General features: G+C 55.5%; 1 protein-coding gene across 2 annotated transcripts in view; it reads right to left on the bottom strand.

Annotated features, from left to right (window-relative positions):
• The window catches only part of LPIN1 (lipin 1), a 130,670-nt gene extending 117,717 nt beyond the window's left edge, over positions 1 to 12,953 (bottom strand). For both annotated transcript variants that reach the window (XM_047743739.1, XM_047743740.1), the window contains exon 1: positions 12,808 to 12,953. In XM_047743739.1, the coding sequence (XP_047599695.1) occupies positions 12,808 to 12,885 (78 nt within the window). In that variant the 5' untranslated portion in view covers positions 12,886 to 12,953. The remainder of the gene's footprint in view (positions 1 to 12,807) is intronic.
• Between the last annotated feature and the right edge of the window lie 2,196 nt (positions 12,954 to 15,149).

Here is a 15,149-nt window from a genome sequence, read left to right as displayed (position 1 = left end):
AATCTTTAAAAAAAAAAATTCATACTCCAACAAAAAAAAATGGAAAACAAAAACAAAAAAACGCTGTAGAACCAATCAGTACAACGAAGCAAGCAAGCACTCAGACTGACGGCCACAAATGACCACAGACCCTGGAGGAAGGTGGGATTCATCGGGTCTCCAAAGGCAGAAGAGGAAATTGGGCCTTGAAGGACAAGGAAGAACTCACTGGACAAAGAGCTGCGGGAGCCCAGCGTGATGGGAATTATGTCTTAGCGCCCAGCGCAATTACGAGCAGAACTTCTTTTTTTTTTTTTTTTTTTTAAGATTTTATTTATTTATTAGACAGAGATCACAAGCAGGCAAAGAGGCAGGCAGGTTGGGGTCGGGGAGCAGGTTCCCCGCCTAGCAGGGAGCCCGACTCGGGGCTCGATCCCAGGACTCTGAGATGATGACCTGAGCCAAAGGCAGAGGGTTAACGCACTGAGCCACCCAGGCGCCCCACCAGCAGAACTTCTGAGAAAAACAGAGATGCCTGGGCCCAACCTGGTAGGTTCGGATTCTGTACTGTTTGGGAAGTCTGTGACTCTAATGTCTGAGCCTGGGGGCAACAAAACTCCTGTGAGGCCAGCTCTGCGTGTGAGGCTACATCAGATGACCCGCCAGCAAGGCCTCTTCCAAACCAACATTCAAGGCTTTTCCTTCATCAAAAAGTTTCCAAGGGCAGGGCCCATGGAGAGCGGTGTCTTTCCTGCCACTCCCCACCCCATCCACCATCAGGTTTAAGAGACACCGGGCACCAGGAGTCGTTGGAAAGTGACCAGCCTTTGAGGGAGATGGGGACGTCCCTCTCTCACTCTCCAGCTCACTCTCACTCTCAGGTGCTAAGCAGAGACACGCAGAGCTGGGAGAACTGGTTTCCGGGACGGTCGGAGTTCATTCCTACAAATGCTCTCCCCAGAAAACTAGGAAGGCAGCCTTCCTGGTGGAGAGACAGGGGTCTTATTAGCAGGAGGCCCATGCTGGAATTTCGGTTTTGCTGCTGGTTATCATCTCTCTAAGCTCCCCTGTGTGTAAACTGAGGCTATGACTCTACTGAGGCTATGACTCTACTGACGAAGTTCTTAGGAGGGTTGATAAGACAGAAGGGACGATGCGTCACGGGAGCCTAGCATCTGAAAGCGCTCAGTTAACAACAACAATACTCCTGGACACTAACACTGTGAACGCACTTCCTTTTATCTATAAACCGGGAATAATTCAATGTTTGCAAAATGCCATACACCAGAGAGCTGCTCAGGGTTCACCGTGTAAGACTAACTGTTCTCTCTCTTTCCATCAGGTAACCTCTAACCCATTGGGCATTTCTAACTGGATAAAACCCAGAAACCTGATGCCGTCTTGCTTCACCATTAACGGTGAAGTGTCTATCAAACAGCTATTAATAAACTCAATTTCTGCTTAGGTCAAATCAGGGGAAGACACCCACTCGCCAAGTCCCCATTGCGTTTTTTTTTTTGAGTGACTTTGGAAATTCAAATCACCATGTCCTTAGATAAAGAGAATTCACTCGGGAATTTCAGCAGAACTCTCCCATTGCTGGCAAAAATGTTTTATGTAGTAACCCGTTTCTCATTTGCCGCCCCCCGCACCTTGCACGGGGCAGGGGAGGCCTGATCTTTGCCCCAGGACCCGGCCTGCGTCCCCAGTGTGACAGCGCCCTCTGGGGGTGGGGGTGGGCTCTTTCCGGGTCACCAGCTGAGAGTAATTCAAGGCTCCCTCCAAAGGGCTGCTCTTTGGGGGGTAACCGAGGAACAAGCAGGGCCTGAAGGATGCAGGGGGCATGGGAATAGGGTCCTCCCAGCCACGGCCATACAGCAAGGCTCAGCCCACCAGTCTGAGGCGGGACACTGTTACTCTGTGTCGCTCCAGAGAGAATTCCGGCCTGTGCTAGGTGCCTGCTGGCTCAGTCAGTTAAGCAACTGACTCTTGATCTCAAGGCAGGTCTTGATCTCATGATCATTGTGAGTTTGAGCCTTGCACTGGGGTTAAAAAAAAAAAAAATTCCAGCTTGTGATTCCAGAGGGTCAAGTGGGCCTCCAGGGCATGGAGCCCTGGCGGAGCAGGGCATGAAGAGAGGGAGGGAGGTTGGGACTGAGCAGGAGGCAGTTGGCTGGGGAGAAGCCAGGGAGCCTAAGATGGGCCCCCAACCGCCCCCACCCCCCCCCGAGCTCACCATCTCTGCAGCCTCACCAGGTGCCACATGCTTGTTCCAAGTACAGGGAACGGTCTGCGGACGTTCTCACTGCCCGTGGCGTTCCTGGTGGGGGAGTGCAGGTGCTGGAAAGCATGGTCAAGCCGCTTCCCCGGGGCCACAGGTGGCCCCAGAGGCCCTTGGCAGAGTGAATGAGAAGGACCCCTCTAGATGGACAGATTTCACAAAGGTGTCCTTCCTCCCGGTGCCAGCCAGCCTCAGTCCCAGAGTCCCGCAGGTTTGGAGAGCGAAGTGTAGGTTGGCTTTCGGCCCCCACGTGCCCCTCAGCCGGTGCTCCGGACAGCCCACAGGCCTCAGGATACCCTGCAGCAGCCCTGCCTCACCCTTGTTTTCTAAAACCACCTGATGAATACAGCTTCCACCCCGCAACCAAACGACAGTCGGCGAGGCTGCCTTCGAGCGGGCGCCCCATGCCTGCGATTGCCCACGCAGCGTCTCGTGTGTCCCGCGGTCAGCTGCCGGGGGCAGGGGCGGTGGTTGCCCCAACATGAGAGCGGCCCTGCCCAGAGCCGCACGGTGAGCCTGGAACCCAGACCCCCGCCCTGTTCAAATTCTCCGCGCTCCTCTCCCCCGTCTTCATTCCAGGAACAACGAATTCTTCAGAAGTTCACAGGCAACCCCTCCGGTCCTGCCTGGCTGAGGCCACTACAGGAAACGTCACTTCCTTTCTGCGTCCCCCCGAGCCCCAGCTACAGACCCCCAAGAAGCGACATCAGCAGTCACATGCCCGTAACGTCAAGTTTTCGTGTCAGTCTTGTCTAAATAATATTTTTTTAAATAGGTAATTGTCTTCCAAACTTCTGCTTATGAACGGCTTATATTTCTTATCAAATCCAAAAAGGATCTCAAGCAGCTTAGAAAGAAAAACACACCAGGTAATAGAAGTGTTTGAAAACAGATCAAAAGCGGTGAAACGGAGCAGGATTTGGAAGGAGGGGAGGGAACAGAGAGAAGTATTCCTGAAATCTAGACTCGGCATTAGCCTGCAGATGAGCACTAAAGGAAACTCTGACCTAGCCGCCCCCACCCCCCTCCCCGCCCAGCAGCTAGGGCCAAGGGGGAGAGATGAGAAACGGGCTCTCTGCTCCAGCAGCTGGACCCCTGCATCCCCGCCGCACACCCCGTGACACACATATCCGTGGGGCCCTGCGTGGGAAGACAATAACAGGAGGACAGTGTCGGAGCCCACAGGGCCTCAGGCATAGGCATCCTCTCCTTCGCCCGCATGGGAGGGGTACGCTCTTCCCAAAGGGCATGCGCTCTGCTCAGGGCCTGGGCGGTGACCGTCCACCCCGATCCTGTGGCCTTTAAATCAGACCAGCTCACCCACAAAACACACCACACACCACTTGTCCTCCAGCCAATAGCCACCAGCCTCAGGCATTCGGGAGTAACCCATCCGGGCCAGACACTCTGGCACCAGTCTGCCTCTTTCCCAGAGTCGATCTGTCCTAGCACTCCGGTCTTCAGCTCCCATCGGGGACTAACTCCAGAGCCATCTCTAGGCTGCTCCTGGGGCCTACGTGAAGTGTGGTTCCTCCCTCTCCAAGTGCATCCCACCCACAATGGGCGGCGTGTCCCCAAACGGCAGCCTGATGGCTGTGGACAATCTTAGAGCTAAAATGGGACGAGGTGGGGGTCTGGGCACATCAGTGAAGACCAGACCAGGCCAAAACTCACCATCAAATGATAACTCAGATGGGCTCACCTTGTCATTTCATTCATTCACCTTCCTTCCACAAATGCCAACCACTTGCTGTGTGCCAGGGGTGGGCAGACCGGTCTTAACTCCAGTGAAAGTCAGTGCATGCAAGTTCCAAAAGGAAGTTGATGGTTGAGAATGGAGGCCTCACTCCCAGCTGGGATTTCAAGGCAAAGCTGCATTTGGACAAGACCTCGAAGGGTCAGAAGGCCACCAGTGGTGGCGATCCCTCCCCCAGGTTCTCTATTAGCTGAGCATAAACCATGAAAGAAGAAATGAGCTTGGATAAGCAGAGGTACAAGGAGAAATCTTAAGGAACAAAAGGAGAAAAGAGAAGGGAAACAGAGGGAAACATCTGGAAAAAGCAGCAAGACCAAGTGTGTCCCCATTACAAGGGCAAAGAGAAGTTCAAAGAGAATTTATGTACTTTTCCTGCATGAAAGGTCAGCAAACTAGGATTTGGAGTCTTAGAAAACATGCCAAGGGCCCTCTGGGGTCTCAGTCTCCCCACCTGTGAAATGAGAGGCTGCACCAGGTCTGGGGTTCTTAACCTCTACTTCAGAGACTGAAGTTACATTTCTAGCCGAGGCCTTCCCTGGCGTCCACCCCTCACCCCTCCCCTGCCACCACTGGGATTACCACAAAAGCCTCTGACTTGGTCCCACCAGCCAAGGGCCAGCAGCCTGGTCCCCATCATGGGTGCAGTACAAGGCAACCCCAAGTCCCCCCGAAAGCCCTCCTGTCTCATTGGGTCAATGCCAACGCACTTACCATGCAGCGGCAGGGAGCGCTGCTGGGGGGCTCTGACGTGACCTCCTTCTCTTCCCCTGTTCTCTCTGCTCCAACCACACTGCCTTTCCTGCAGTTCCAAAGCCTGGGAGCTTTAGCCCCAGGGCCTAGACACCTACCGTGAGCTCCGCTCACTCCCTTGCCAGCTCCCAGGATGTGCTCAAGTGTCACCTTCCTGGGGAGGTCTGCCCTGACCTCTCCCTTAAAGCCACGTCCTTCTCCCATCTTGTCCCCCTCCCCCTGCTCAAGTCCCCCATCAGCCCCTTCTCCATCTGGCACACGGTCTACTTATTCATGTGCTCATTCTCTTCTCCTCCCCCTAGAATGTCAGCTCTAGGAGCGCAGGATACTTTTGGGCTCAACCACTGCTCCCCCTCCAGTGCCCAGAGGACACCTGCCACATAGCAGAAACTAGCAAGTATTACCACCAGAATGAACAAAGAAATGAAAAGACAATAATATTTTACTCTTTGTTCCAGGGAGCATGGGTGGTAACTGACAAAAAGTTATCAACTTCTTAATCTTAAGAAGGAAGGAAGGAGGGACACCTGGTGGCTCAGTCGTTTGAAAGTTCGACTCTTGATCTCAGCTCAGGTCATGATCTTAGGGTCATGAGATCGAGCCCCGCATCGGGCTTCGCACTGGGCATGGAGCCTGGTTGAGATTTGCTCTCTCCCTCTTCCTCTGCACCACCCCCCACTCTCTCTCTCTCTCTCTCTCAACAACAACAACAGAAAGGAAAGTGCATATATTTATAATCTTTTTCATAAAAGAAAAGTATTTTAACGTCCCTCAAATGGGATATGCATTCTCTCACGATTAAGAATAATCTTTCCCAGGGAAAGGTCACATCAGCATACGTGCCACCCAATTCCGCCCCGCTCTTCCCCCACTCCCCTCCCCACCAGGATCCCTGAAGACTTTGGCACCAGCTCTGACCCACCCCAGCTCCACCCCCACACCCCACCTCGGTGTCACGGTGCCTCTTCCCTAAACAAGAAGACAAGACGGCCATGTGCCCCAACGGGCCCTTGCTCCTGCAGACGTGCCGGCCGACGTCAAAGCATTCTTGGCTCTGGAAAAAGGCAGGAGCTCCAGCTTAGGAAGCCAGCTCAGACCCAGGGCCACCGCTCAGGTCACCGAGGACCTGCATGACAGCAGCCTGCGGGCTCACAAACTCTACCATCCCCATGGGGTCGTCAGTGCATTTATGTTTTCTGCACAGATCCTTCCAACACCTTTGTCATGCAGCTGCTGAGAGAAAATGAATATGGTGCAAACCCCACCCCCTCTACCCGCACAATAACCTTGGCAAAGCAGGGTTGTCAGCCAAGGGTAAAAACGAAGAACCTTCTGTTCCCAGAGGTCCTTGCTCATGGCCACTTAGGGGTGCCTGTGGTCCCTCCTACCTCTATGGCCAGGTCTGGAGCAGGTGGGGGCTCAGGGATGATCAGGGAGGCTGGAAGCAGCTTCGTCAAGGCCAGAAGCAGCTGCTGGGGCAGGTGCCGGGCACACTCGGAGGGGCGGTCCTGCCCGGGTCTTCCCCCCTCCGCAGAGCCGGACGTGTGCACCTGTGGCTCTCCAAATCACCAGTCAGCCCAGACTGCTTGTTCTCACCTTCTTTCTTCCCAGCCCCCTTTCTCACCCTGTGGCTCAGCTCCAGGCCCCCCTGCCACCACAAGCCGGCCTCCTGGGATGCCTCGCTGCGGGAGGTGGTCCGAGCTCTGCACGCACCAGCCGTCAGTGTCCCGACCTCCCCGTGCGGAGCGTGCCCACTCAGCCCCTTCTCCCGGGCTTTGGCCACATCGTTTCACATTTTAGAATATCAGAACACAAAAATCAATGTGATTTCCATTACAGGATACACATCAGTTCGTGCAGTTTTCAGCTTGCTGCCTCTCCTTTAAATTCGACCCCTTCTGCTTTCCTTCTGTGGCACGCACAGGGCCGAGAGCACGCACAGCAGACCCCCCAGAGTTAAACTGCATCTGGGGGGCTCCATGGTTTGCAAAGTTCTCATTTGAGCCTCACAGGGCGAGGCAGGGAAACTGAGTCTCTCAGCGAAGTGACCTTGTTCAAGGTCACATACCCAGTCATTTGGAATGCCAGGGCTGCACCCCGGCTTCCACACTCTGAGTCTACGGCTCTTGAACATCTCAGCATATTGCTTCTCAATCGTGCCAACACATGGGCCAAAAAAAATACGTTTCTCGTTGGCAAAGAGTGGAGTCCTCGTTATATCCATACTTTCAATTTAAATGCATTCAGTTATATATACTGTTGGTAAAACAGAGAAGGAGGGAAAGAAAAATAGTAATAATTTCAAGTGTACGGGTCTTCTTGCTGTTTTCACGCCAGGAGGTAACTCCCCAGAAAGTTCTCGAATGGAAAGTACAGAGCTGCTGTTTTCCCAACTCTCTCACGTCGTCGGCGGGTCTCATGGAGTAAACAGCTCACACCCCTTGTGAGTATAACGCTCAAGGACAGAGATCACATTGTGCCAGAAAGCCCCAGTGCCAGGCCTTGCAGAAAGAACAGAAATCTGCTCTAAGGCTCCAGAAAACAGGTCCATGTTGCCTCTCATAAGAGGCAACACCAGTTACGTGCATACCGAGCACTTCACAGCTTTTAACCCACTTAGTCTCGGGAAATCCATTTTGCAGATGAAGAAACGAGGCTGCGGAAGGTCCGTCACCAGCCAGGAGGCTCCAGAGCTGGGCTGTGAACCCGAACAGGGAGTCAGTGTATCCTCCTCCCCCAACCATCATTGCTGACGTGCCCAGGAGCAGTGGCTGACGTGGACCTGCATCCTAACAGACTTGGACCACACACAGTTTCTGCCTGTCGCACTGACCTGAGATCCTAATCTTTCCATGAAACACGTCGCCACCATACAAAACCCTCACCCAGCTCCAGCCCTGACCGGAGGGGTAGGGGAGGCGACTGGGATCCTTGAGTGACAGTGAGCAAGGACCTTTGGGAACAAGCAGGGGGTTAGGGGACTGCTCCAAAGCCAGGCACAGATGTAGCCTGAAAGGTACACGATAGGTAGGGTGATCATTCCATTCCAGACGCTTCTGAGAGCAAAAGGGGTTATGAGACATAATTATATCAGGACGATAGAGGCAAACCCAACTGACCCAGGCCAACACAGCTCTGCACTCCGTGTTGTGAGGACACCAAGACAGAGAAACCCTCACAGCCCTCAGGAGCTCCCAGCTCAGCGGGAAAGAGAGGATAAGGTGAATAAGGACTGAACAGAGCAGGCAGAGAGCACAAGGTGCTAGCTGCACTCAGATTTTAAAAGCAGCATCTGGGGCTTTTCCCCCTGCAAATCCAATTTCATAAAAGGAAAACAAATCAGAAACACAGGATGAATAAAATGCAGGTGCTACCTCACGAACCTCAATGGCTCCATGATATTTTGCAAAGATGATGGCATTGGAACTGGGTCTCCAAGGATGAGCGGGACCGTCGTGGGCCGAGAAAGCATCTCTGGGTGAGATATGGAATGTACGCCGACAGCATTTCGCTGCAAGGAGTTAAATCACAGAAAATACGATGGTGAGGAATTCAGATTGGACCCAGTGATGGCTGGCTTTGTTTGGGCACCACCGAGGTTCATCCTAACTTCTGAATCTTCACTAGTGAGAGTCCCACGGGTCGCAGGCTGGGCTGTAGGACCGGGAGGTCGGTCGTTTCGCTGCTTGCAATGGCAGAGCAGCGCCTCCAGAGGGCACTCCACACTCCCTACCGCTCCACCTGACCCCGGGAGGGGGGTGGGGGGGCGGACCCTGGGAGGAGGAGCAAGGCCGCCATGGCTCTGCTTCCCCGGAGGGAGGGCTAAGAGGATTGCTTCCTATGGTTTTTCTCTCTGCCTCTGTCCTCCACTGATACACACTGGACTGGGAGGGATCGGGCCCACCCGAGGCTCTTGAGTGGGCTAACAGGGATTTCAGGTCAGCTGGGGCTTTGGAGAGAGGTGGACCCTCTCCCTGAGTCCATCTTTCTATGCCCTCACCACTGTCGGAGGCTGGGGCCCCAGAAGTCCCAAAAAAAAGGGGCCCTGGGGGGTACTATCTGGCCTCTGCCTGGACCTCCAGTCAGCGTTGTCGACAGAGTCCAGGCAGCAAACATACTGTGGGCAGCTGAGACCCAGATCCCAGCCCCAAGTCTATAGGGCCTGGAGGTGGTGGGATGGGTCTGGGTTCCTGACGGTCACCTCCCTGAACACCCAGTTCAGCCGACTGGCTCAGCACCTCGGAAGAAAGGCGCTCGATGAGCAGCCCTTGAGAACAGAGAACACAGCCAAGAGAAGGAAGGGGAGGCCAGGTCTGGAGAAGCCTTGAATGCTGAGCTAAAACAGCTGGATGAAGACCACAGTCCAAATTCTCCTCCATAGGAGGAGACCCAGGGGTCCAGGTTTGTGTACTTCCTCCTACATTGCTTACTAAGACCAGTGATCCCAGCGTCGATGATCTGATGTCTCTTCAACGTGATATCCGCAGCCCAACCTGCAACTACAGGCCACCTGAGTTCAGGTTTGGTGTCATTACTTGTAATAGTTTCACCTACCACGTACCGACGAGTACTGTATTCTTAGGGCTTGTATGCCCCATTATACAGATGAGAAAATTACGGCTCCAGGAAATCAAACCTTGAAAGTGGCAAAACTGGGGCTTGAGCCCAGACCCTATGGCTCCTGTACACTGCCCCCCCCCCAGTTTCACATCAGGTCCCACATATTTGGCCACTGCTGCTTGCATTCACAGCCTGGGTGCCTGACCAAGATGAGAAGCACCACACATCCCCCTGCTAAGGAGAATTAAACTCCCCCCAATGGCCTGAGGAACAAAACCTGCAGACTTAGCTTGAGGAGAACGCCCTGTCCTCTCAAAACGCAGCCTTTTTTCACGCTGAGCCCTCAGTCTAGAAGGCTCCAATCCCCCTGGCCCTCCCACCCCACCCCCTGTGCTCTGTTTATTGAAATCCTACTCTCCTCCAAGGCTTGGCTCCAATGCCAGCTTCTGAGACGCCTTCCCTGGCCCTGCCAGTTGGAATTGCTCCTGATCTGTGCTCCTGTGAACTTGGCAGCTGGCAGAGAGCAGGCCCACCCACTCACATTCTGCCTTGACCTCCTGCTGGTAGAGACCAGGTCGCCCCCATTCCTCTGGGCCCCGCAGAGCTCTGTATATGCTCGGCGCCTGGCGATGAAGCCCACGGCCCTGGGAATGCTTACAGCCAATGCCACAGGTCAATGGCGCCAAGTTAACAGGTGTCCCCGAGGACTCAGGGCTCTATCAGCTGCCCCTCCCCAGCCCCAGGAATGAAAGCACCCCACTATGGCTGGGGCACTTTTACCTTTCCCAGAAGCAGCCAGCCCAGCCTGGGCTCCCGGCCCTGGCAGCCGCAGCTCCAGCCTCTCCCGCCCTGCTTGGCCGGCTCTCCAGACTGCAGCCTCCGCCCGCCTTCCTGCACGGCCGCCAGTCCACCTGGGTGTCTGCCTCAGCTTCCTGCTCTGCGTTCCAGTTCTGCTTTGTGGCAGCCTGACTTTGGACTTGGCCTTCCCTGCCATCCAGAGGCTAGTCCAGGACTCAAGGCCCCCAGCAGCAGAAGGAGGCCAGGCCTCTCACTGGCGCTGCCGGTTGGGCTCCTGGCATCCCCGTGCTGCAACGGGCCCTCGGCACAGCAGGTCCAGTTCTTCCAGACACTACAGAAACCTGGGCTTGGGGCCCCTGCAGACCCTGCCTCTGGGGGCGGAGACCCTGCAGGAGCAGGACAGCAGCTCCAGGGTCCACCGGGCCTATCACCCTCTCCTGCCAGAGAGGCCTCCCCAGCTCCCCACCTCGCAGGCAGAAAGTCACAGAGCAGGCGCTACACAGCTCAGGGCTTTGACATCAAGCGCTCAGGGCAGGGTGGGGGCTAAGGGGTACGGGATAAAAAAGGACAAGAAGTGGATTTGAAATTCTTTCTGTGGCTTAACTAGAATGAGCCTTAGGGAACTGAAGCGTGACCTCTGTTTTACAAAGTCCCCAGGCTCGGGGCGCCTGGGTGGCTCAGTGGGTTAAGCCGCTGCCTTCGGCTCAGGTCATGATCCCAGGTCCTGGGTTCGAGCCCCACATCGGGCTTTCTGCTCAGTAGGGAGCCTGCTTCCCTTCCTCTCTCTCTCTGCCTGCCTCTCTGCCTACTTGTGATCTCTCTGTCAAATAAATAAATAAAATCTTTAAAAAAAAAAAAAAAAAAAAAAAAAAAAAAACAAAGTCCCCAGGCTCCCTGAGCAGCAGATGACCGACATTTCACTATCTTATCTGCACCCTGCTAAATATTCTAGATCTCCTATAATGAACATGCTTTTATAATCAGAAGATACAACTAATAACCAAAACATATAAGCAAAGAACGGATACTGTCAGAGCGTCCTCAGATCACAATGTCTGTAGAGTGCCCAGGATGCAAGAAAGGGCTGTACTGGCCCCAGGGGACCAGCTTCCTGTCCCCACCTCCCAGCAGCCCCCGAGCTCCTGTGGGCAAGTCCCAGCTTCACAGCCGGTTTCCTCAACTGTCAGATGGGAATGACAGTGTCTGCATGGGCTGTACAAGAGAGATCCTCACAGTAACAACCCGGGGTGGCAGAGACCAGGGGTCCCCATCATGGATGTGGGAGAGCATTATGGGGGAGCAGCGATGCTCTCGCAGAACACGGAGCTGCTCTGGGTGAAAGACACATTCCAGGAATGGCAACAAGACACGGCTGTCTTAATCTCCAACTACCCCCAGAACCAGTCTATTTAATCTGAGTGTGAGAGCTGTTGGTCTACACAGCACTCCTTGAGAGTGGCCCCATTCCTGTCCTCAGCCTGTCCCTGGGGAGAGGGTCAGTGACCAGCCTCAGGTAACTCTTCTGTCGGCATCTGTCCACTCCTGGATAGAAAATACTCGCTCAAGGGGCCATTGGCAAATGGTGGCTGAGTCAGGAGCAGAACCCGTGCCCCATTTCCTGGTCGAGCACCCGCATTGCACTTCAGCCTGAGCACCTGCAGCAGGTTCCCAGCAGGACTTGTTGCCCCTGAAGGGGAAGGAACCACCCTGAGGATGCACGTGCCCAGAGTGACAAGGACAGGTGCTTCGGGGAACCAGCGGCCTCATGGATGCCACACCCCTAACTCTATTTCCCTCGGAGGCAGAAAGCCCCAGCTCGCTCTGCTTCCAAGGCATGTGGAAACGTCCAGCACAACCCCAGCCTGTGCTGCTAAGGACAAGAAGCAGAGCGTCACGGCCAGATACCACTGGTGGGGGGTGGGGAGGTTCACACATTATCCTCATGGCAACCAAATCCCCAGTCCTCTGGAAGAAACAGCAAGTCATGAATTCTAACCGAAGACACAGCCCAGTGCCTCCTTCCACTTGAGGTTATCTGAGCACCCCCTGCTTCTGCGTAGAGGCTTAAACTTCTGAACCGAAGCCCTGGCATCTAGTGTGAGCTCCAAAAGGGCAGGACAGCACCATCTCTGGCTTTGGAGGCCGGTGGAGGCCTACACCTACAGCACACACATATCATAGCTCCAGGTCACCAAATGACTCCAAAAGGGCAGAACGGCACCACCTCTGGCTTTGGAGGCCGGTGGAGGCCTACAGCACACACATCACAGCTCCTGGACACCAAATGACTGCACAAGGGCAGGTCACATCAACACTCGGGGCCTCTCCTTGCCCACATGCACTTTGAAGGCAGCATGAGTGAGCAGCTCTCTGCCTGGCAGGCAGGAAGGCCTCAAATCACCCGGCAACCCTGCCTTGATGATCGAAGCAATCACTGCTCATTTTCCATCCAAGGCAGAGAAAAAAAATCCTTTAAATTCCTGAGTAAATTCTAAAACCTCCTCTATAAATGTGGTCTCCACGTCACAGGAGCCCCTGGGGAACAGCTGGTCCCACCTCTTATTTGGAGAAATGTGATTGCCTCAATCCTAAGTGAGTGCCTCTGGGCACAGCCGGTCCCCACAACCCCACCAGCACTCCCAGCAGGGGTTGCAGTGCCAGCATGCCCAGCCCTGGCACTTACCCACGACCAAGGTGAATCCGGGGAGCTCTTGCCCCGCGGGGGCTCCCAGGTAGACTCGCCACGGTCCTGCTCCTCCATGGCCCGGCCCTCGGGATGCTGGCTGTCTCCTCACCCAGCTCCAGAGATCAGTGACCCAACGCAGCTGATTTCAGCTTCTCTCAGGAGGCTGGGGGCGGGCGGGGGGGGGGGGGGCGCGGATGGAGCCCAGAGCAGGCGGCTTCCCTTTACAGCCAGGAGCAGGGCCAAGTCACAAGGCTCAGGAAAAGAGCAGAGTGTTGAATTGCAAATCCTCTCCCACCTGGGGACTGGCTAGCGAACAACCAGACACCTCCTGTTTCCTGGAGGAAGCAGAGACTCCCAGCACACGCCAGTTTGTGTGAGCTTGGTGGAACCGGGGTGGGAGCCATGACCCCTGCTGGTGGCCACCTGTGCGCCCTATCCATTCTCTCCTCCCTGGTTCCAGTTAGATGGGCTAACTTCCCCAGGGCACGCAGCTCTGAAGGCCAGAGGTGGGTGGCGGGGGAGGCGGAGGCTGAGAGCAGCAGGCGTGGGAGAGACCAGCTCCCGGGCCACCTGCAGTGCGGGAAGCAGCCCGTCCACATTCCCCTCCACCCTGGTTCCCACCACCGCCGCAGGGATCCTTTCTCTCGGTTCCTCCAATCCCGCTTCTGTGAGTTGCCTGGACACACCTGGGGGAGTCAGGAAGCCTGGGGACCTGGAACCCACCCCTAGAGGCCACCGCTGTCCCCTCTATCCCATGCAGCAGCAGCAGGCACAGCAACAGCTCACCTGTTTCGAATACCACCCCCCAAGCTGAGTACTCCAACCGTGTTCTGGTATACGTCGTCCACACCCACCCTATAAGATTATAGACCTCACACGGGAACTTGAAGAATGGCCTTGGGTCACAAAGCAGGAAGTGGCAAAGAAGGGCCAGGCCGACTTCAAATGCGCTCCTGGAAACCTCCCAGGAGCCCTGGATTCATGGGGATGGGCTGGGCTCACGTGAGCCCCGGGCTCAGAGGGACCTGCCGCAGGGTGCGAGGGCAGGCTATAATGGGGGCCGTTCATGAGCAAGACGGGGGTGGAGGGTGCGCCGCAGAGACAGGTGCAGGGGCTCTGACCTAGTTTGACCAGGACCTCGAGATCCCACCCAGAGGGAGAGGGTGGCCCCCGAGAGCACAGCAGCGTAAAAGAAGGGGCTTTAGAATAACGACAGCTCAGGTTCCTTGACTCGGCTCTTACCAGAGAGGGTCTCCCTCTCCAGGCTCTGCTCCGCCTCGTGTCCCTGCAACGGGTGACAGGTGACCCTGACACTGAGGCCAACCACCTCCTGATGTCTTTCAGCCCCGCTTCTGCAACTTCTCCCAGGTCATGCCTTCTCTGGTTTCACTCTTCCTGGCTCATTCTCCTTCCCTCCGGAGAGGACCTGATCCAGACAGAGCCCACCTGGGCTGGTGGGGAGAGTGAGGTTCAGAACACAGGACAGGTGTGTCCTATCTAATGCAAGGGGTGAAAGCGCCCCTCCCTTTATGGGTTCTGGGGGCAGTGGCTCCCCTGGGGGCTGCCTCTGGGGAGTTGCAGGGCGGGATTCAATCCCAGGCTTCCTGCATTCGGGTCCCCATGGTCCTGGCCACCCTGATGGCCCTGGCCCTGCTCACCCGGAGAAGCACAGAGAGTGCTACCGAGGTACCAAAGTGCACAGCCTCAGGGCCAGGATCCCCCTGCCCCACACCAACCCCCTCCCATAGTCTGAACGCCCCAAGTGTCTGTCGTTAACTATAGGAGAGAAAATAACACTTTGAGACACTTCTACTGAGCTGGGTCACCACCACTCTTACTATTTTTAATTCATGCTGTCGAGATATTTTAAGAACCTCATGACCAACGAAGGATAAGGTTGTGAGTAATTATACCTGGTCATGTTTAGCATTTAGCCAGAAATCTGCGGAGGGACAGGACTGCACAGACAGGAGCTACTCTGAACACGGCAGGTCTGTCTCACAGTGTCAGTTAGGAGGACGCAGCCCTGCGGACACTCCGGGAGGAAGGAGCCAGGGCGGGGTCCTGGGAGCTCCGAGGCCAGGCGAGCTCACGCCCTGGCTGCTGGCAGTGCTGCTCCGAGGCCGGAGTTCCGGCTGACGTGGGTCTTGCTGCAAAGTCAGGCTGTTGAGAGCCAGCACTGGTCTGGCCAGTTCACCTAGAAGCGGGGACGTGAGCGCTGACAGGGCGCCCAGAAGCCACGGGTGACGCATAGACCTCACAGCCTGAGTCACACAGACCTGGGCTCTGGCTCTCACCCTCCCCTTAGCAGCAGTTGTGTCTCAAGGCAATTCCCTCAG

This window comes from Lutra lutra, chromosome 9 (genome assembly GCF_902655055.1).
Source record: "Lutra lutra chromosome 9, mLutLut1.2, whole genome shotgun sequence".
Taxonomy (NCBI): Eukaryota; Metazoa; Chordata; class Mammalia; order Carnivora; family Mustelidae; genus Lutra; species Lutra lutra.
This window is presented reverse-complemented; position numbering and strand designations above follow the sequence as displayed.